The sequence below is a fragment of the Centroberyx gerrardi genome, chromosome 23 (assembly GCF_048128805.1).
Source record: "Centroberyx gerrardi isolate f3 chromosome 23, fCenGer3.hap1.cur.20231027, whole genome shotgun sequence".
NCBI lineage: Eukaryota > Metazoa > Chordata > Actinopteri > Beryciformes > Berycidae > Centroberyx > Centroberyx gerrardi.
Genome location: NC_136019.1, coordinates 23,064,609 through 23,087,441, shown reverse-complemented (window position 1 = coordinate 23,087,441; position 22,833 = coordinate 23,064,609). Strand labels below are relative to the sequence as shown.

The 22,833-nt window shown below is 40.4% G+C and overlaps 1 protein-coding gene across 2 annotated transcripts in view; it reads right to left on the bottom strand.

Annotated features, from left to right (window-relative positions):
• Positions 1 to 22,833, bottom strand: part of mtm1 (myotubularin 1) — a 171,275-nt gene that overhangs the window by 73,422 nt on the left and 75,020 nt on the right. For both annotated transcript variants that reach the window (XM_078291627.1, XM_078291628.1), the window contains exons 5-8: positions 22,430 to 22,540; positions 20,801 to 20,902; positions 7,322 to 7,405; positions 6,319 to 6,468 (exon numbers count right to left, since the gene is read on the bottom strand). In XM_078291627.1, coding sequence (XP_078147753.1) covers positions 6,319 to 6,468; positions 7,322 to 7,405; positions 20,801 to 20,902; positions 22,430 to 22,540 — 447 coding nt within the window. The remainder of the gene's footprint in view (positions 1 to 6,318; positions 6,469 to 7,321; positions 7,406 to 20,800; positions 20,903 to 22,429; positions 22,541 to 22,833) is intronic.

The window sequence follows — 22,833 nt, the reverse complement described above, 5'->3', positions numbered from 1 at the left end:
ACCTCGACCTGCTCTCTTGATCCCATTCCTACTTCCTTTTTCAAGTCTGTCTTTAATTGTGTATCAGAGAAAGTGCGAACTATGGTGAACTACTCCTTGGGGTTGGGTGTTTTCCCTAACCCTAAACCTAATCCTAACCCTAAATCTGTCATGGTAAAACCACTCCTTAAAAAAAAGCAATCTTGACTCGTCAGTACTTAGAACAGTATCTAATCTACCATTTCTAAGCAAGATTTTAGAAAAGATTGTTTTTAAACAATTGAATGATTTGAATTTGATTGAACTTCTGGCTTTCGTGCATATCATAGCACAGAGACGGCTTTAGAGTTGTAAATGACTTACAATTTACAATTACAATTTCTCATTTGGCAGACGCTTTTATCCAAAGCGACGTACATATGAGATTTTAATACAACACAAGCAAGGATCTAGTCAGGAGAGAACAACGAGAGTAAGTGCCATAAAGCTTCAGGTGCAATCTGGATGCCAATAAACTGTCAATACTTGTACTACTCGATCTAAGTGTAGCGTTTGACACCGTTGACCACTCTATCCTCCTAGACAGACTCCATAGATATGTTGGTCTCACTGGCACAGTTCTGAATTGGTTCAGGTCTTACCTCTCTGGAAGAGATTTCCTAGTGACCATTGGTGGGCATATATCAAAAAGTTATGCCATTACTTGTGGTGTTCCAAAGGCTCAATTTTAGGCCCTTTTTAGTTTGTATATGCTCCCACTGGTAGGATCATCAAGAGACATGGAATAAATGTTCATAGCTATGCAGATGATACTCAGCTGTACATTGCGGTTTCTCCAGACGGCACAAGCCCCATGGATGTTCTTTTTAACTGTATTTTAGATATCAAGGCATGGATGTCAAAATGTTTTACAACTGAACCAGGATAAAACAGTACTGGTTATTGGGGAAAAGAGAAACTGACTACTAAGCTCCAACCCATAGCATTATCTCCTAGTCAGCAGGTAAAAAACTTAGGTGTCATATTTGATTTAGATTTTACTTTATGGCTCACATTAGGAATGTTGTTAAGACTTCCTATTATCATCTTAAGAACATTACTAGAGTACGACTATTTCTCTCCCAGGCTAACACAAAGATTGATGCACGCATTTGTTACCAGGCTCAACTACTGTAATGGTCTCCTAACCAGTCTTCCCAAAACAGCAATAAACCAACAGAACTCAGCTGCTAGAGTGTTAACTAAGACCGGGAGAAGGGCACATATTACCCCAGTTCTTAAGTCTCTGTACTGGTTACCTATTAGTTACCACATTGATTTTAAGGGTCTTTTACTGGTCTTAAAATCTCTAAATGGACTGGCACCTGTTTACATGTCAGAAATGCTGCTAAGATACAAACCATCTAGATCCATCAGGTCCTCTGGGAGTGGTCTTTTAACTGTTCCTAAATGCCAAACTAGGACCCATGCACTGTTAATTTCGTTGACGATTAGTTTTCATCAGTTTTCGTCAACAACATTTTTTCATTGATGAAAATGAGACAATAACTATATAAAAAATAATTTATGATGACAAAAACTATGACGAAATGTATTGACACCTTTGTCAACTAATAAAAACGAGACGACAATGTTAGGGAGAGACTCTCTCTGTCTCTCTCTCTCCGGACCCGTCTGTGCGCCTCCCATTACACACGCGGGCATGAGGGATATTTCTTTTCCATGCCAAGAAGACGGCCGGCTGAATTCCCGAAAAGAAGAACTAACAGTTATTAACGTTATTCAGAATACAGCTGGGTTTCCGAGATGAGCAGATTAGCAGTAAATAGGTGCTAGTCAGTATCCACTGAGTGGACTGATAATGTTAATATTAACTTTTTAACTCTGAATGTTTGCTCCCTCAATCCAGATTAATATTGAAAAATATTTTCAAAGAAGGAAAAGGACTCGTCCTGAGGAGGAGCAGGGACAGTCTGGATCAGAGGAGCTGCTAAGCAGTAAATCAGAGTAGATAATGTAACAATGTTAAAGGCTAGTAATTTAACAATGTAAAGATACAGGTGAAACTGACAGCACAGAGAGATGTAGTAGGGCAGAGGGTCAGAAAAGCAGATTTCTCTGTAGAAGGGGCCTCATTTCTATTCTTCTGTACCTTGTAGACAGGACAAAGGCAAGCAACAAACAGAACAGTGTAGCACTGTAGCACTATTTATATTTTTAAGTTATGTTATCTTTGACACAAAGTACTTGACAGGGAGCATTTTAGATACAGTTTAGTTATTTGTTTGACAAATGGAACCGTTTTAAAATAGAGTACATTAGATAATTTTCCAGGTAATGGGATCCTTTATTGATAATAGCCTAGTTGAATACCCCTGCTTTACACCAATGAATGTCTCAGCCCCTCCCCCATCACAAAATACTTCAAATACTCAGATAACACAGCCATACTTGCACTCCTTAAGGACAATAACTCAGTCACAGCCTATCAGCACTCAATCTCCCACTTCACTCAGTGGTGTACAGATAACCACCTACACCTCAATGTCTCCAAGACTAAGGAACTCATCCGCAACATCCGCAATAAACCCAGCACCCTCCACTGCCTCATCTCCATCAACAATGAAACAGTCGAGATGGTGTAGAGCTTCAAATACCTTAGAACCACCCTGGACAATAAACTCAGCTTCGATCAACATACCACCGACATCCATAAACGCTGTCAACAGGCTCTCCGCCATCTGGAACCTCAGGGCACTTTCAGTCACACCCCCCCTCCTGCTCCTCCTGTACAGGAGCATCATCAAGTTCAAGTTCAAGTTCAGTTTATTGTCATATGTAAATAAATACAATGAAATGCTTGTGCTACGGCACACTCAGTTATCCAGCAGATACCATCCTCACAAAATAACACATAGACATAGCAATGGCACAGTAGACATTAGGGCTGGGACGATATGCTTATCTCCCGATTCGATACTATCACAATACTTGGGTGCCGATTCGATATGTATTGTGATTCTTAAGCATTGCGATTCTACAAGTATTGCGATTCGATATTACAATTTATTGCGATTTTCATTTGCTTTTTTAACACTAGACCATGGGAAAAAGTTGAATCATACACTTCTAGAGACTGTATATCATGAGTCATATTTCCAAAAACAATGCACATCATGTCAGTCAGTCTTTCTGAGATTTATTTCAGCAGCATCATTGCTATACTGCATATAAAAGTGGTACATAAAATGTACAATAGAATGAATAAAAAATATATATACTTTTTGAAGTAAACTGCTACATTTAGCTGTTCCTGCTCATCAAGCTAGTGCTCAAAAGACTTCCAGTGCGCCGTGCGATAGCCGCACTGACGAGGAGACATGAAGGATCCTTCATGAGTTTTTTGACCAATTGGAACGCCCTTCATTTTTGGATGCCGAGTCAGCGAGGAGACGAGGCCGCGAGGACGGAGGAGAGGACGCATTTTGGCCAAATGGAATGCATCTGAGAGCTCTGTGTCAACTCAGCAAACTTATGTGGATTTACTTTGTATTACTGGTTCTTTTTGCACATATGGTACTTTCACTCATTCAGTATGATCGGCAAACACTTTTGGAGTTACGATTGTCAGCCAGTTCGGACTTTAAGCCGAATTTTGACATCGCGGACCACGTACTCCCCTGGGTCTTTTGTTTACCTGCGCACCGACGGAGGAAAACAAAGAGAGGGAAGCGCGCCGGGGCTCTGTGCAAAACCCAACAGAGAAACAACAAACCCCCTCTTCCCAGCATTCTGCTAGCTAACGTTCAGTCCTTGGACAACAAACTCGACAAGCTGCATGCACGGATTAAACACCAATGGGACATTAGGAGCTGCTGCGTTCTGGCGTTCACCGAGACTTGGCTGGAGCCCAGCGTGCCCGACTGTGCCGTCACGCCGGAGGGTTTCTCCATCTATTGGCAAGACAGAACGAAGGACTCAGGCAAGTCGAGGGGAGGGGGTGTGTACTTTATGGTTAACTCTTCGTGGGCTACGGATGTCTGTGTCTTAAATACGCACTGCTCCCCGGTTCTGGAGCTGCTGACCATCAAAGTCTAGACCCTTCTACCTCAACACAAATACATTTCGCCATCTGCTGGATAAAAGCGGTAACTTCTTTCCACCTCATCTAATAAGCATAGACTAAAACGAAGCAAATGAATTTTAATTATATCGATTCAGGAATAAAAAAAACGATTAAAAATCGTAAAAAAAAAAAAATCGTGATATTTAAGTGAATCGATTTTTTTTCCCACCCCTAGTAGACATTAGACAGTAGCCATGACTATCCAACAGCTACCCTACAGATACCACCCACACAGTACATGTAGTATAGACATAACAATGGCACAATAAATATGACAATATATAATACGAGTTATGTTCAGTAGTGCAGTATGTGCAAAAATGCAATCGGGCATCCTGTGTACTCATGGCATACAGGATAAAGTGCGAGTTAACCATTCCAACTCAACCATTCAGCAACCTGACTGCCCGGGGGTAGAAGCTGTTACTGAGACGGGAGGTATGTGCTTTAATGCTTCTATACCGTTTCATAGACGGTAGGAGTGAAAACAGACTGCAAGCGGGGTGGTTTGAGTCCTTGATGATGTGGTGGGCTTTCCTTATGCAGCGAGTGGTGTAAGTGTTCTGAAGCTGAGGTAGTTGAGTTCCAATTATTCGTCCTGCTGTTTTTACGGTCCTTTGTAGGAGTTTATGGTCACGGCCAGTCAGGTTGCCAAACCACACTGTGATGGAACTGGTGAGGACACTCTCAATGACACATCGATAAAAACTCAGAAGAGTTCTGGTAGAGACACCAAAACCTTTGAGACGCCTCAGAAAGTACAATCTTTGTTGTGCTTTCTTGTGGATGTATGTGTTGTTGTAGGACCATGTGAGAGTGTTTGAGATGTGTGTGCCAAGAAATCTGTAGCTGTCAACAATTTCAACAGGTGACCCATAGATGGCGATAGGAGTGTGTTTGTGATTGGTCTTCCTAAAGTCAACAATAATTTCTTTGGTCTTTCTTTGGATAAGGCTTCCACTTCCCTCCTATAGGCCTCCTCATCATTATTGCTAATCAGACCAATCACAGTGGTGTCATCTGCGAACTTAATGATTGTGTTGCTGTTGTATTTGGCTGTACAGTCATAAGTAAATAGGCTGTATAGAAGGGGGCTCAGACAGCAGCCTTGCGGCATGCCCGTACTAAGGACAAGTGTGGAGGAGAGTAGATTGCCTAATCTCACAGTCTTGGACCTGCCTGTCAGAAAATTCAATAGCCATTTGCTTGCATGAAATCCTATATAAATAAAGTTTTAGTGATTGATTGATTGAGGAGTTTACTACCTTCCAGAATTTTGCTGGATCACCATATGTATTGGTAATGGAATCTAAGAAATACTGACAGTTGACATCTCTTACTAATTTGGTACATCTGTTTCTTAATTGCCTGAATTTATCCCAATCAACTTGGCTGCCTGTACGCCAAGGATCAAACGCCAGTAAAATTTGTCTTTAGTCGATAAATCAATAAGGGTCAACAACCACACTGGCCAGTAACTTTTCTACAATAACATTTGAATGCCTTGATTATATACAGTGTTTGCCTGTTCTCAAACTTTGTCCCTGGTGACCACGGGATATGATCTCTTAAAATGAGCCAATCATATCAAAGCAAAACAATGATTCAGTATCAAACAGACTCCTGATTGGCTGCCTGTTGGCTCTACACAAAGCAGTAGCATAAAAAATAAAAAAAAAAGCTAACTTGACATATTTCTAAGAAAAAATGTGTATCAATTATTTTGGCCAGTAAAAATTATTTTTGGCAGGTAAATTATTTGAGTTTACCAGCCCTTGGCAGATGAGTCAAAACTGAATTTCGGATACCGATAGCTTTTCACAGAACGATGATAATCAGCAAAGGAGGAAGTGCGACATAGTAGACATAGTATGATTTCAACAGTGTATTTCTTGCAAAGTTCAATTATTTATATAGCCCTTTATCACATGCATCACATGGAAAGACTTTACACAGAAACAGCCTACCTAGATCTGATACCTAAAACTGATCAATAATCAATCAATTACAAGGACTGTTTCTAAGGCAAGCACACCAGACCAAGTAACTACTAGTGCTACATACTGTCTTTTTTGCTATTGCCATTTTAAGATGATTTAGCATGACCACCAATGAAGACCACTAAGCAAAAACTGACAGTCTGTTCTTTGGGTCATACTAATCGATTGATATTAAATTAATCTTATACTCTTGAGGAGTGTAGGGTCACTCACCGGTATGCGTCCTCTTGACCTGAAGGTGGCAACTCTCCTGAGGTCCTCCTCTGTGGCTTTGAAGGGCACAGCCAACATAGTGGGGTAGGTGTCACACAACTCATAGCTCTTATTGATGAACGTGATACGCCACTTGTCATTAGGCAAGCCCTGGAGAAGCCAATGACAATCATCAGCTACTGATTGAACGTCCAGCATATCTACTCCATATTTCGTATGGATATATTTGGTAACACCTCAGCACGTACTGACACTTTGTATCATTACAGTTTTCCAATGAGATTCATGCTCAATACAACAGTGTGCCGATTCTGGGGTTCAAGCCCTAAATGACATGTATGCCTCATGACAGATGAACTTTATACCAATACCACTATATGTACACCAAGTTTCATGGTGACTGTGCAAACACACCTTGAGTTATAAGCCATTATTTGATAGGTCACAACAAATGCACCTAGGCCACACCCATGTGTCATTTACAACCAAACTAACTCCACATTTTGAGGAATACTTGGCTCTAAAGCATGTGCACCACATTTCGTGAAAGTCCATCAATCACAATATGAGATTGGCCTTTGTGGTGCCTCCTACTGGCCAATATTAAACTTTTGAAAGCATGGCTCAGTACCTTATCAAGTTTGGTGATGATTGGAAAAAGGGTGGATGAATGTCCATTTATTATTAGGCCATGCCTAATACTGAAAAAGCCTTACGGAAACACCGTTTAAAAAAAAATGAAAATTAGCCAAAAATCCAATATGGCGGACTTTGATGGTCCAATTGGCATTATGGCCTTTCAAAGATGACATTTATTGGGGTCATATTTTTTTGTCTACTAACCAATAAGCTGTATTAGGCTTTTGCATTTGTTTTCATAGAGCCAAATAGGTTGAACTTATCATGAATTCCGTGTTTGTTAATTTAGTAATTTTTCCATTGGTTCCATGGGAGGGAGAAATCTACTCATCTAAAAACATAGCAGCTTCATCCTCCTGCTCACCTGCCGTCTGAACTCCTCCATGGGTTTGTAGACGTTCCAGCCATTCTCTTCATACTTCTCCTGAGTCAGATAGGCAAACAGAGGCTAGGTGGTGGTGGGGGGGGGTGGGGGGGGGGGGGGGGGAGAGAGAATGGGGAAGAGACAGAGGTGTTAAATCCTTGAAACCTTAACAGCACAGCCTATACTTTCCGATGGATGGCATTCAGGAAGTATCGAATTTAGCAACAACGTGTGTGGGAAAACTGTGGTTCTGATTAGACAAAACAATGAAACCAAACAACACATGAATATCTAGTAGCTAATAAGGAGTAGGGCTGCCCTTGCCTTGAGAACTTGCCTCCTTGTACTGCTGTAAAGATCAAGGAGCAGAATCAACATTTTATTGGTGCACATCAGGTCAACGGTGTAGGAGGAGTTTGTTTTGGGTGTGTTTAACAATTTCCAAGATAGCAGACATACGATGCAATGCATGTGAATAGTCCACTTGACAAAGTTGTGTGGCTTACTTCATAAGACAATCATATCCAAGTCCCGTGGACATAAGTCAAATGGGGCCTGACATGCTAAGTACTGACTAATAATTTTTTTTCATGTAAGATGTTCTAGGTGACATTGAGAAGTGCAGGTATTGCGTATTTCCATTGATAAGCAGTCTCTTATTATTTGGGCAGAGATCCATAGCATCTGTACTTGCAAAGGATGGTGATAGAAGTGTATCAGAAATAGTGGTAGCAGTAGTAGTAGTTGTAAAAGCAGTAGCAGTAGTAGCAGCAGTGACAGTAGTAGTACAGTACCAGCAGTAGTAGTACTAGTAGCAGTAACAATAGTAGTAGCAGTAGTTGTACAGATAGCAGTAGTAGTGGTAATAATACAAAATAGTAGTAACAGCATTAATAATTTTAGTAGTTGTACTAGGAGTAATAGAGGAGTAAGAGTAGTAGTGGCAGTAATAGTAACAGAATTAGTAGTGGTATTTGTTGTAGTAGTGGTTGTAGCAGTAGTTGTAGTGGCAATAGAAGTAACAGCAGAAGTAGCAGTAGCAGCAGTAATTGTGGTGGTAGCATCATTGTAGTATTAGATCCAGTGGCAACAGCAGAAGTAGTTGTAGCACTAATTGTAGTCGTAGTAGTGTCTAGGTGATACACAGAGGTTGCTAGGGTGTGTTACTAGGTGGCTGCTGGGGTGTAATACGTTGTTGCTAGGAAGTACTAGGTTGTTGCTAGGGTGTACTTAAAAACAAGTACAGATGCTGTACAGACCCACGACGCGTGTGTTCAATTCAATTCACTGCACTGAAGCATTACAACACGGTTATCAGTTAAATAATTCCACTAATGTCACTTAAATACCACAGGTAATAACGTTACCTAACGTTAAAGTTTATAGGGCAACGGAAGATGTGGATGCAGGGTCCAAAATTTACTTTTTGCCCCATCTGCCAATGGCAGGTAAACTGAGAAAATTTACCAGCTAAAAATATTTTTTACCAGCCATAAAAGTGCATCATGCAATATTTCATTAAAAATGAAATACTGCATGATGCAGTATTTCATTAAAAATTATTACTTTAAGATCTTAGTATGCAAATTCATGTTTAGCCTCACAACTTTTATTCAAATCTTTTTCAATGAAAAATCAACACTAAATAAACAGGCATTACTGTTTATTACTTTGTTGCACTTTTAACTCATAGTACTTTTCCAGTGCCACACGCACACACACACACACACACGTAAGATCATGACATGCCACGCTAAAAATATTTTCAAAATAATTTTATTTTAGGCTTAAATGGTCTCACTTGATAGGCTAAACTGCGGTTAGAACCAGTGTGTCTAGGCGCTGCTGCTGAAACATGAAAAACATGAATACTATTTCTACAGTTCTATGTCAATGTGCTTGACACACCTACCAAATCGGCGTTACGAGTTTATTGTGCTATCACCATAGTAACGGCCTCTAAGGATCATGGATATTGTAGTGTTTGGTGCCGTTTTAAAACACGGAAGCGGGAGAGCAAGCTATGGAGTAGACGTGTGCGACTAGGCTCCGCAGAACTTTTAATTTAAAAAGTTTTAAATAGGCACTTTTTGACAGAATATATTATTATTTTATTTGTTTATGTTTCGTTATACGTTTGTCTATCGGTGAGGTGAGAAGACATGGCTGGCAAGCCGACAAAAACCCATAACTACGGTGGCCCTGAGGGTCAAAACACCACAACATTTCACAAAACACAACGACATTTCAGAAAACACAACAATATTTCAGAAAACACAACAACATTTCACAAAACACAACATTTCACAAAACAAATGAACATTTCACAAAACACAACATTTCACAAAACACAACATTTCACAAAACAAATTAACATTTCACAAAACACAACAACATTTCACAAAATACAACGGCAAAAGAGAAAACATTTCAACATTTCAACATTTCACAGAAAACGGAAAAGGTAGGTCCTTTCTTTGTTGTTACTGATTAGATGTATTCGTTGTCACTCAAGGTAACAGGAAGTGGGACCAGAGCAATGGCTCTGAGAGATGCGTTCTGCTGGTTTAAATTAACAGAAAATAACGCTTCCGGCGTTTAGCCTTCAAAATAAAAGCGCGATTTTAAACATGTATAAATACTGTTTTAAACCAATTACTTTGTATTTAATCATCAAATTCAATAAGTGAACACCCATATTAATGTTTGATGTCAAAATAATAATGAAAAATGCCATATTATGTGCCATTGTTAACTATAAATGCTGCATGCACTTTTTGATATTTCTGACTGGACACTGTACAGTTTAGAGTAACTGCACAAGTTCTATGTCAAAACACTCCTGCAGATGTGTACTTTCACTACACACCAACATTTAGGCCCAAGCTGTTAAAGAAAAGTCATGACAGGCCCTCAATGTCAGCCATACTGTAATAATGTGACATTTGTAGAATAAAGTGGACACTGTACAGTTTACCTTTCATTGTAACTGCACAAGTTCTATGTCAAAACACTCTAACAGACCTGTACTTTCTCTACACACTATCATTTAGGTCCAAGCTGTTTTAGAAAAGTCATGACAGGCCCTCAAAGTCAGCCATACTGTAAAACTGTGACATTTTCTGACTAAGTTGGACACTGTACAGTTTATCTTTCATTGTAACTGCACAAGTTCTATGTCAAAATACTCTAACAGACCTGTACTTTCTCTACACACTATCATTTAGGTCCAAGCTGTTTTAGAAAAGTCATGACAGGCCCTCAAAGTCAGCCATATTGTAAAACTGTGACATTTTCTGACTAAGTTGGACACTGTACAGTTTATCTTTCATTGTAACTGCACAAGTTCTATGTCAAAACACTCTAACAGACCTGTACTTTCTCTACACACTATCATTTAGGTCCAAGCTGTTTTAGAAAAGTCATGACAGGCCCTCAAAGTCAGCCATACTGTAAAACTGTGACATTTTCTGACTAAGTTGGACCATTTAGGTCCAAGCTGTGTATTTATTATTTATGTATTTATATCTAATTTGTCCCATTTCTTTTTTTCAGTCACACCTGCCATTGAAACCAGTAAAATTAAAAACTGTAAAAAGACTTGAGACTATTGTGTGTGTTTCAAATGTGTGTCTTAGATACTTTTTTCTACAAATGTCACAGTGTTAGAGTATGGCTGACTTTGAGGGCCTGTCACGACTTTTCTTAAACCATTTGGACCTAAATGTTAGTGTGTGTGAAAGTTCAGATCTGCAGGAGTGTTCTGACATAGAACTTGTGCAGTTACACTAAAAGGTAAACTGTACAGTGTCCAATTTAGTCAAAAATGTCAGAAAGTGTAATATATGCAGCGTTTATAGTTAAAAATGGCACATATTATAGCATTTTTCATTATTATTTTGACATCAAACATTAATATGGGTGTTCATTTATTGAATTTGATGATTAAATACAAAGTAATTGGTTTAAAACAGTATTTATACATGTTTAAAATATCACACTTTTATTTTGAAGGCTAAATGCTGGAAGCGTTATTTTCTCTTACAGTAATTTGAACCAGCGGAACGCATCTCTCAGAGCCATTGCTCTGGTCCCACTTCCTGTTACCTTGAGTGACAACGAATGCATCCAATCAGTAACAACAAAGAAAGGACCTACCTTTTCCGTTTTCTGTGAAATGTTGAAATGTTTTCTCTTTTGCCGTTAATTTGTTTTGTGAAATGTTGTTGTTTTGTGAAATGTGTTTTGTGAAATGTTGTTGTGTTTTGTGAAATGTTAATTTGTTTTGTGAAATGTGTTTTGTGAAATGTTGTTGTGTTTTGTGAAATGTTAATTTGTTTTGTGAAATGTTGTTGTGTTTTGTGAAATATTAATTTGTTTTGTGAAATGTTGTTTTGTGAAATGTGTTTTGTGAAATGTTATGTTTTGTGAAATGTTAATTTGTTTTATGAAATGTTAATTTGTTTTGTGAAATGTTGTTTTGTGAAATGTGTTTTGTGAAATGTTGTGTTTTGTGAAATGTTAATTTGTTTTGTGAAATGTGTTTTGTGAAATGTTGTGTTTTGTGAAATGTTGTGTTTTGTGAAATGTTAATTTGTTTTGTGAAATGTTGTTGTGTTTTGTGAAATGTTAATTTGTTTTGTGAAATATTGTTGTGTTTTGTGAAATGTTGTTGTGTTTTGTGAAATGTTCATTTGTTTTGTGAAATGTTGTGTTTTGTGAAATGTCGTGTTTTCTGAAATATTGTTGTGTTTTGTGAAATGTCGTGTTTTGTGAAATGTCGTTGTGTTTTGTGAAATGTTGTGGTGTTTTGACCCTCAGGGCCACCGTACATAACACAACTTCATCTGTTCTGAGGCCTAGCGCCCCCAGCTCATCCTCGGAGCAGCGTGATGAGCCAACCTCAGCTGACGTGACTACGGCGCTAACCACTGACGCTTTCAGACAGGAGTTGCTCGCGTCGCTACGTGAAGATATCAGAGACATAATTAAATCAGAGATTAGAAGCGTACTGGAAAAGGAGATGGCGGGGTTTAGAGCTGACATTAATGCGGTAAGGACTGAACTACAATCCTATCAGAGCTCGGTTGCTACAGAGCTAGCCACGCTGAAAAGTACTACTGGCAAGATGGAGAGGAGCCTGTCATCATGCACAGGTGATATTGCTACTCTACAGCGTGAAGTGGCGCAACTCAAAGCTCAGTCGGAGTCACTACAGAACAAATGTGAAGACTTAGAATCGAGGTCAAGGAGGAATAATATCAGGATTGTGGGAGTGCCGGAGAGCCAAGGCAGCTCCACCGCCGCTGTGTCAGCGCTGCTTCAGAAGGCGTTCAGCCTAACGGAGGCGCCAGTGTTGGACAGATCCCACCGCTCACTACTACCAGCGCCGAGGCAGGGCGACCTACCACGCGTCATTGTGGCTCGCCTGCACTACTTCCAAGATTGTGCCAACATCCTTTGCCTTGCCAGAGAGAAGCAACAGATCAAAGTGGACGGGATGACCATTTCTGTCTATCCAGACTACACTGGCCCGCCTCCGAATCACGCATAACAACCAGGAACGGATCTTCTCTAGACCGGAGGAGGCCCAGAGTTACATCGTAAAGAACATTTCCACACATAGGGCTACTTCCAATAAGTTAGTAACTGCTGAGCTCCTAATATGGAGCCCTGTGACTGAATCAGCGCCTTCAAAGTGCCGTTCCATAGACTATCAGAGTGAGTACTGTTCTCAGGCAATTCATAGCTCTATCCCGTAATGACATTTACAGTTCTATCGTTGGAAATGTTTCCAGAGTTCTTCCTATTGCCAGTTCTGTTGCTATAATTGCTTCCATGGTTCTTTCTATCACTATTAGTACTATTACCTTTTACTAGTCTACTGTGTTCTTTTATGTGTGTATGTGTGTGTGCGTGTGTGTGTGTGTGTGTGTGTGTAATGTGAGCTGTGCTTATATGTGCGTGCTGTGTATGGTTATGTATGCACACATGTGTTTTCCCTTTTTTTATTTTTTTTTATTTTGTATATATGTGTACATTTCATCACTACTTATGTGCCGATACTGTTTCATGAGCCATGTTCTGGGGGCCTTAGTGGACAGCTAAGTGGTAACCCAATATATACTTATGTTGGGATTAAGCCTTAAGGTAGGAGAGGCTAGAGCAACCTGGGAGTTGAGGACAGGTCAGCTTAGGGAAACAAGGCCAATATATTTTTGTTTGTATTTTTTGCCTAGAAACAATTACATGTCTGTACACTCTTTTCAACATTTTCTATCATGATAGGGACCTTTATTTTACCTGCAACCATCCAACTGGCTACACAATTGTATATTTTAACAATATATTAAGACAATGGCTAACACTCTGGGCTTAGGCTCAATTAGATTCATTAGTTGGAACATTAAGGGGATCCAACATCCTATTAAGCGCAGCAGGGTTTTCACACACCTAAAGTCACTGGGTCCAGACATCATGTATCATCAGGAGACCCATCTCCGAAACAGTGAGCACACCAAGCTAAAGAAAGGCTGGATTGAACAGATATTCCACTCCAACTATGGAGACAGATCTAGGGGGGCAGCAATACTAATAAGGAAAGGTGTTTCATTTACGTCAATCAGTGTAATACCAGATAATAATGGCCGGTTTGTAATTGTATCAGGAAAGCTATATGGCAATCTAGTTGTACTTGTCAATCTTTATGGCCCCAACTGGGACAACCCTCAATTCTTCTCTCGCCTCATAGGAAAACTTCCCGATCTTAACTCACACCTGCTAATATTAGGGGGAGACTTCAACTGTACACTACAGCCAGCGCTAGATAAATCTAATCCCAGACAAAACAAAACTGTGTCCAAATAGGGTGCATCGATTTTGTCGTTCATGCAATCCTACAAGTTGTTCGATCCTTGGAGACACTCCAATCCCACTACCAGACAGTTTTCATTCTTCTCGCCAGTTCACCTTTCATACTCAAGAATTGACTTCTATTTGATTGACCACAGGACCATTTCCTTTGTAACTAACTGCCAATACCATAGCATAGTGATCTCCGACCACTGCCCCGTCCAAATAGATATGTAATTTCCAAACAGTCCCATACCTCAGCGCTCTTGGCAACTTGACCCACTATTACTAACACATAATTCATTCAAAAAGCTCATCTCCAACCAAATCGACTTCTACTTGGAGGTCAATAGCACCCCTGGAATGTCATATACTATCATATGGGAGTCACTCAAAGCCTACCTCAGGGACAGACCATTTCATATGCAACTCACAGGAAAAGAGAACGAACTAAGCGCCTTACGGAACTAACCCAGCAGATATTGGATATTGACAACAGGCTAGCCCATGACTCTACACCTGGACTTTTTAAAGAACGGCTATTGTTGCAAACAGAATTTGATAACCTCTCCATAAAACGAACGGAACGGTTGGTACTTAAAACAAAGCAATCATATTATGAACACGGTGAAAAGGCAAGAAAATTACTGTGCCATCAACTCAGACAAGCAGCGGCATGCAGCGCAATCCCTGAAATCCACATTTCACCAGACTCAACCTCCACACATCCCCAAATCATAAATGACCAATTCAAGTCATACTATGCCAAACTTTACACATCACAAGCCTCCTCAAATACTGCTGAAATTCAAACATTTCTAGATGGCCTAGAATTACCAAAAATTAACACAGAAGACCAAACCATCCTTGATGCCCCCATAACAAATGAAGAAGTAATATAGGCAATAGGTTCCATGCAGAGTGGGAAGGCGCCTGGTCCAGACGGATTCCCTACGGAATTCTACAAATTATTTTCATCCAAATTAACACCCTTTCTGTGCTTACTGTTTAATGAAATTATCTCTGAAGGGAAGTTACCTCCCACTATGACCCAGGCAACTATATCAGTACTACTGAAGAAAGACAAGGATCCCCTAGACTGTGGATCCTACCGTCCTATCAGCCTCTTGTGTTGCGATTACAAAATCCTCACTAAGGTGTTGTCACATCGCCTTGAAACGGTGATACCTAACATCATCGATCCCGACCAAACAGGTTTCATACCAGGGAGGCAGTCATTCTATAATATGCGACGGTTGTTCAATATACTCTACTCCTCCCACTCAACCTGTCAGCCAGAGGTCGTACTCTCTCTCGATGCAGAGAAAGCTTTCGACCGGGTCGAGTGGAATTATTTATTCATGGTACTGGATAGATTCGGGTTTGGTCCATCTTTCACTTCATGGATTAAAATATTGTATACCTCGCCGACAGCTTCAGTGCGCACAAACTTACTATCAGATCTAATTATTTTATACTGCACAGAGGGACTCAGCAGGGATGCTGCCTTTCACCGTTTTTATTCGACCTAGCCATTGAACCACTTGCCATAGCCCTGAGAATGCAACAGAGCATTGCAGGTGTCATTAGACACCAAATAACACACAAGGTATCGCTATACGCAGACGACCTCTTACTGTACATATCTAACCCAACAGAATCAATTCCTAAGCTCATATACACATTACAACAGTTTGGGAGACTATCTGGCTACAAATTAAATTTATCAAAAAGTTTGCTTTTTCCCATAAACCAACTGGCAACATCCATCGATTACAGCAGCTTTCCCTTCAAACTAGAACATCAATCCTTCACTTACCTGGGTATAAATTCCACACGATTGTACAAGGACCTTTATGACCACAACTTCAAACTGCTATTAGACCGCACTAAACAGGACTTCCAAAGATGGTCGGCACTCCCTATTACATTGGCAGGCCGGGTAAACACAGTCAAGATGACAACACTGCCACGTTTCTTATATTTATTCCAAATGATCCCCATTTTACTAACCAAGTCCTGGTTTAAACAATTGAATAGCCATATCACCACCTTCATCTGGGGCAACTCCACCCCGCAAATCAAAAGAGCCTGCTTAGAGATGCCCAAATGCACAGGGGGGACTGGGTTTGCCTAATTTCTTATTTTACTACTGGGCAGCTAACATTTCTAAGCATTGAATTACTGGATTTCAATGTATGAAACCAAACAGGGACCAACCTGGGCCTCTATGGAACTTATATCCAATTCGTTACCTTCACCTATTTCTATCCTGAGTTGTTCTTTACCTGTCAATTTAAGTCTCCATAGCCTGAGCCCAGTTGTTAAAAACTCCCTTAAAATATGGTTTCAATTGAGGAAACATTTTCGCTTCAACCAGGCAAACAGTTTCCTCCCGTTAGTAGACAACCACCTGTTCCCTCCATCCCAAATTGACACTGCTTTCAAAACATGGCATAGGAATGGGTTGGTATTCTTTGGTGACCTCTTTGTCAAAGGCACATTCGCTCCATTTGAAACACTGCAGAAAGATTACAATATTCCGAAGAACCATTTTTTCAGATACTTGCAGGTGCGTAGTTTTGCTAAGAAACACTTCCCATTTCCTTCCTTACCACCTAAAAATGCAATAGAGGCTATACTGGAATTTGACCCTTATGGGAAAGGAAGGGTTTCTAAAATCTATAAAACAATACAAGACATCAGCCCCCCCTCACGGGATATTGCTAAACTGGCATGGGAGGAGGACTTGGATGTTATACTCTCTGATGAGACGTAGCAACGTAGTTTACAACGTATACATACCACCTCTTTCTGCATAAGACATGGTCTCATTCAATTCAAAGTCGTACATCGGTTGCACTATTCGAATGAGAAATTGGCCAAAATATACCCTGGCACCAACCCTGAGTGCCCGAGATGTCACCACAGTCCAGCTACGTTAGGTCACATGTTCTGGTCGTGCACTTCACTAAGTAACTTCGGGGCGAGGATTTTCAATGCAATCTCCTATATTTGTGGTGGGACAGTAGATCCTAGCCCCATTATTGCTGTCTTTGAAGAACTTACTGCTCTCCAGGCAAACGCTACAGCATTTGCAACGCTGCTGGCCCGGAGGCTAATTCTTCTGCAATGGAAATCAGTGAAACCTCCCTCGTTTAATCAATGGGTTAAGAAAGTACTCTCTATGATTCCATTAGAGAAGTAGAGATATAATCGAAAGAACTCCCGGGATAGATATATTAAAACCTGGGTCCCCTTTATGGAATTTGTCGAAAGCATACCTTTCACTTGATATCATTTTCTCTTACACACTTACATACACATGAGATAGCCAGTTGGATTCATTGATGCATAATGTTGTACAATGTTCCTATTCTAAACACTGCTTAACAATGTACATGTCAGGAATTGTCTGCAACCATATTATAGGTATTTATTCACTGAGGCCTTGGGGTGGGTGGGTGGGTGGGTGGGGGGTGGATGTTCTATGCTGTCAATATTTGTTTTTCTTTTGTGAACTGAAAATCTATAAATAAAGTGTTTAAAAAAATTTAAAAAAACACGGAAGCGACAAAAAATATTATTTTTCCATGCGCAAAAAAGGGCAGATGTGCTGACTTATTTTGCGCATGAGCTGCATAAAATGGCCGTCTATGGAAGTCGTAATTGTAATTTCACTGGCTAAACACTTGTACTGGGGAGAAGTGAGGTTGTCCGTATCAAGTTGTAATCAGCATTGGTGGCGCTGGTTGGATATACTGAGGGATTGTTTGGCCAATAATGACTGGAGAATCATGTAGGTCTACACAACAGATAGTAAGCATTCATATGTAGACACTACTCACAACACTGCAATGCAATGGAGAAACGGACATGAATGATATTTACTCAGAGGAATAGCAAAGTAAACTATGGAAGTTCTATCAATTTTTTTCCCAGTTTGCATGTTTTTGGGATTAAAAACTAGTAAGTAAAGTTTATTTATATAGCAACTTTCACAGAGCAAAGTCACAAAGTGCTTCACAAGAGTAAAATAGTTAAATTAAGACCATAAAACAGTAAAAAACAATGAAACATAAAAACAAAGGACATAAAAACACAGAACTACAGACACAAGAGGCTAGACAAAGGCCAGTCTGAACAGATTTTTAAAAGTGTCAACAGAGATCTTAAGTCCAATTGAAGACCGTTCCACAGTTTAGGAGCCACAATTTCAAAGGCTCGATCACCTTTTGTATTGAGTCTAGAGTGAGGGACAACCGGTAAGCCCTGGTCAGTGACCTGCTGGTAATGTAGGGATGGAGTAGGTCGCAGATGTACACAGGTGCCTGACAATGCAGGGCTCTATATGTGATTACAAGAACCTAAATTGAATCCTAAACTTGATGGGAAGCCAATGTAAAGAAGCTGAGTGTGATGTGGGATGTCCTGCTGGACCTAGTCAACAGCCTTGCAGCAGCGTTCTGGACCATTTGTAGACGGTCCAGGGATGACTTGTTGAGGCATGTGAAAAGGGAATTACAGTAGTCTAGGTGGGATGATATAAAAGCATGAATAATCATCTCCAACTCCAACATGTATGGGTCAATGACTTAATATGTTGATCAAAGTACATAGCCTGATCAAAAATGACACCAAGATTTCTAAGGTTAGACCGTACAGTTGAGGAAAGGGACCCAATACACTGAGCAACCTTGGAAACGATACTGTCTGAAGCAATAATAAGGACCTCAGTCTTGTCTGCGTTAAGCTGTAGAAAGTTAAGAAACAGCTGAATATCATCAGCGTAGCAGTGATAAGAAATACTTTTAAATTTGCTAATAATCAGTCCTAGGGGAAGAGCAATGCGCAATAAAGGAGTGGACCAGACAATCAACGTCAGCGTCAGAAGTCCGCACTGCGCTTGGATCAAAAGCTGCAGAAAATTTCTCAGCTGAGAGGCGATTTAAGATGCGAGAGCAATTTATTTGTTTACAGGGCAGAGAATCTAAATTAAAAGACAGGTTGAACAAAACACATTTACGATCAGTAACATGCAGCTCCTCAGAGCAAATAGAATCAATATTTAAACCAAGCGTAAAAAACAACGTCCAAGGTATGACCCCTAATGTGCGTTGGACCAGACACATAAAATTTAAAGACTCAGTGACATTAAGTAAATCTGCAGCAAAACTGCTTAATCATCAATGTGAATATTAAAATCACCAACCATAATAACTAAAAAATCACTTAATTCAGACATAAAATAACTATTTGAGCAAGGGGGTCGGTAAATTAAAATACAATAAAACGTATTTGAACAACCAACTTTGGTCATCTGCACTTCAAACGAGGAGAAAGACCCGGTGCTCACTGTCCGACATGCAAAGCAGCTCCTAAATACCACAGCAAGTCCTCCACCCTGGCCCCAGGTCCTGGGAGTGCTGATAAAAGTACAATCCGACGGGTACAGTTCGATTAGGGGGCCGTATTCCATGCTCCTCTGCCAAGTCTCTGTCAGAAACAGGAAATCCAAGTCTTTTGAGATTAATAAATCGTTCAGTATGAAAGACTTATTCGCGATGGAGCAGGCATTTATCAGCGCCATCCTGAGGGGCACAGACCCACCACCAGCAACAGCAGAGGCCCGAGCCAAGGGGCGCAAGCACCGAGAGTCTGCTTCGCTGCGCTCCAAGGAACGTCACACTGGGGGAAAAGCAGTCAGCCGACAGGGAGTGTCCGGAAACACAGGTCGGAGGCAGGAGAATCTGACACCAAGATCCACAGACAGCCAGGGCAGGGGAGATCCATCCACAGATGGAGCAGAACAAGCCATGGGCAGGCCCATATACAGCGATTGGCCGGGATTTACAGCAACTCCTTGCTTCCAGAGCCTCCGCAGCCTCACCTGCACCCCGGCCCTTTTCCCCCACTTCCTCCAGTGTCTGCAGGAGCTTCAGAGAGGCCGGCCTCCATACTGCAGACAAGGGAGTGGCATGAACGACCGAGAAAGCGGGGGTTGGAAGACATCATCCCACTGAATCGTGCCATAGAAATCCACCATTGATGATCAAATACCAAGAAGGGTCTGGCGGTCAAACACCCAAGCAGCGGATGCATCATGAACAAACAGGTGCGCTAGCGACACAACGACACATAGGACAGGTAGGACCAAGCGGGACGGGCAGGCAGCGGGCAAGCCAAACACAGGCGCCATCATGCCGGAAGTGATACTACTAATAACTACTAATTACTAATCGTTTTGTTCCATGGACCCTTGCTGTGATTAAGATACCAACATGTGGATTTCTAGAAGACATAGAAGGTAAGGAGTTGCCATTTTGAGAGTCTGTTTTGTGTGCACTCCCTGTTACAAAAGAAGGGATCATTTTTGCTATAACATTGGAATATCAAAATGGTGTATAAAGATAGAATTGAGTTTTTCACAATTTTAAATGGTATATTGTGTGACCAGATTTAATGAAAGTTTCTCTGTAAAAAAACACATAATGAATGTGAAAAATACCACTGCGGGATTAGGGGTTAAATCACTTCCATCTGCTGGCCAGAAAAAAGATTTCTCAGTATTTTCATATTTGCGATACAAGTGAAATACACAGCAGATGAGGTGACCAGTTGGCTTACCAGACTATGTGAGAGGGGAAAGGCATATCTGAAGAGGATCTCGAAGATATCTCGTCTGCTGTGACCCTCCTGCTTCAAGGCAAACCTCAGGTTCCTCATGTCCTGATATGACAAACATTACCATCAGTACACCCACACACACAATTGTTCTTGTTCTTTTCAAGAACAAGACTGGTTCTCTCTTCTGAGTACTAATGCATTCACTCATTAAAATGATAACTAAAGTCCATATTTTCTGGAGAATTGAGATCCAATAAGGATGAAAAACATCAATCACTTTAAACAAATGAGAAAACGACCCAATTTTACAGGGTGATAGCAATTGCATATTGGGGCTTTAACACCCCCTCCCTAGAATATAAGTCCCTCTGATCTTTCCCTCTTCCTCCCTTTACTTATTCCTTCAATGAGAGAAATTAGCTTTTTTGTCCTGCCAGTATTTTGAACCTTGGCAAAATTGGAGTCAGCGCAACTGACATCTTTGAACAGAATCAACTTTTCAGTGTCAACTACAGTGTCATCCACTTTTAAACAAGATATTTCTTTGTCATCACTCGCTACCTTTCATCTTTGTTTCACTCTCTCTCCCTGTTTGTCTGTTTTCTCATCTCACAGCACCGCCACAGCTCAAAGTGTCTCTGCTAGAGCAGCTGCTCTTCTGCCAGAGACACGTCATTTGCATGAACACACGCGATTAAACAAGGCACTGCAGTTGGAGGCCCTCACGGCTCCGTTGAAGTGACAAAGCTGTGCCTTATTATTCTTTATTTTATATGAAATGCTTTGCGGTCTGTATAGATCCCATGCTGGGTCCACACCTGGACAGAGGTCCACAAGTTTGTGTTATATGTTCAAGTAATGGCTATGCTTCCATTTCTCCCTGTAGTTATATTTTAGATATAAATACACAGACACTGATTTGGTTGTGTAGCTTCTATTCCAAAGATAAAGTTTTACAGGATAACGTTTTACCTCCTTTGAACATCAGGTTATTAGATTGCTGTGGATGCTGACATATATTCTAACGCTGTGAGGTCTACTGCTGTCTTTGCTTAGCTGAAGTGGGCTTAAAAGTCAAGCCTTTCTAGACCAGACAATAGCTGAGAATGATCCCATCCAATGATCCAATTATAAAAGCTAACTATAAAAAACATCACCAAAATAGTGATTCCCTAAATAAAATAATCACTTTTATGAATGGTAGACTAAGCAACTCTATGTGAGAGTCCTGTTGTTTTTGTTGCCTGCTGTCTCATTCCATCGTTCAAAACCCTACCTTGACATTTAATTAAGTATTCAATGACTTTATATTAGATAATATACACATACTGTATATATTCAAAAGAAAAATGTACAAACTAGGCATAAATACCCATATTGATAATGTATTTCAATTTCTGCTGGTGTATTTCCAGGCTATGTACTTGATCTCATGCTTTTGAATGCACGGCTACAGTGCCTAGTTTAACCTTTTTTTATATTAATATCTTGAATGAGTAGGGCTATTATTTAGAAGTAGAAGAAGAGTATTTGAGTGTTCATTAGGAAATCACAACGAATATTCAAAGCCTGTTAAATGGCATTCAGGCCAACCCCACCTCAAACACACACACACATATACACACAGACCTTGCAGGTGATGTCGAGGCCGTAGGAGTTTTCTCCTCTGCTAGACGCTCCACCCATCTTCTCCACCCGACTGATGGCACCCAGAGGAACGTTCAGCGTCACCACCGAATCCTAACACACACACACAGCTTAAATTATGTCAAATCAAATGTTGTCACACTCTCACACACACAATATGACAATATATTTATACATCTTGCTACGTATTTTTACTGTAACTGATGATGACGATGGCCATTATGTTGGTGGCTGCCATGTTGTTGTTGTTGGTTTTCAGCTAATTGTGCTGTCAGTATTGTATATTTATATATTTTGCAACGTATTTTTACTGTAACTGATATGCTAGACCATAGCCCCCAGTGTCTCTATGTAATTAGACCACTAATAACAAATACAAGTTTGTA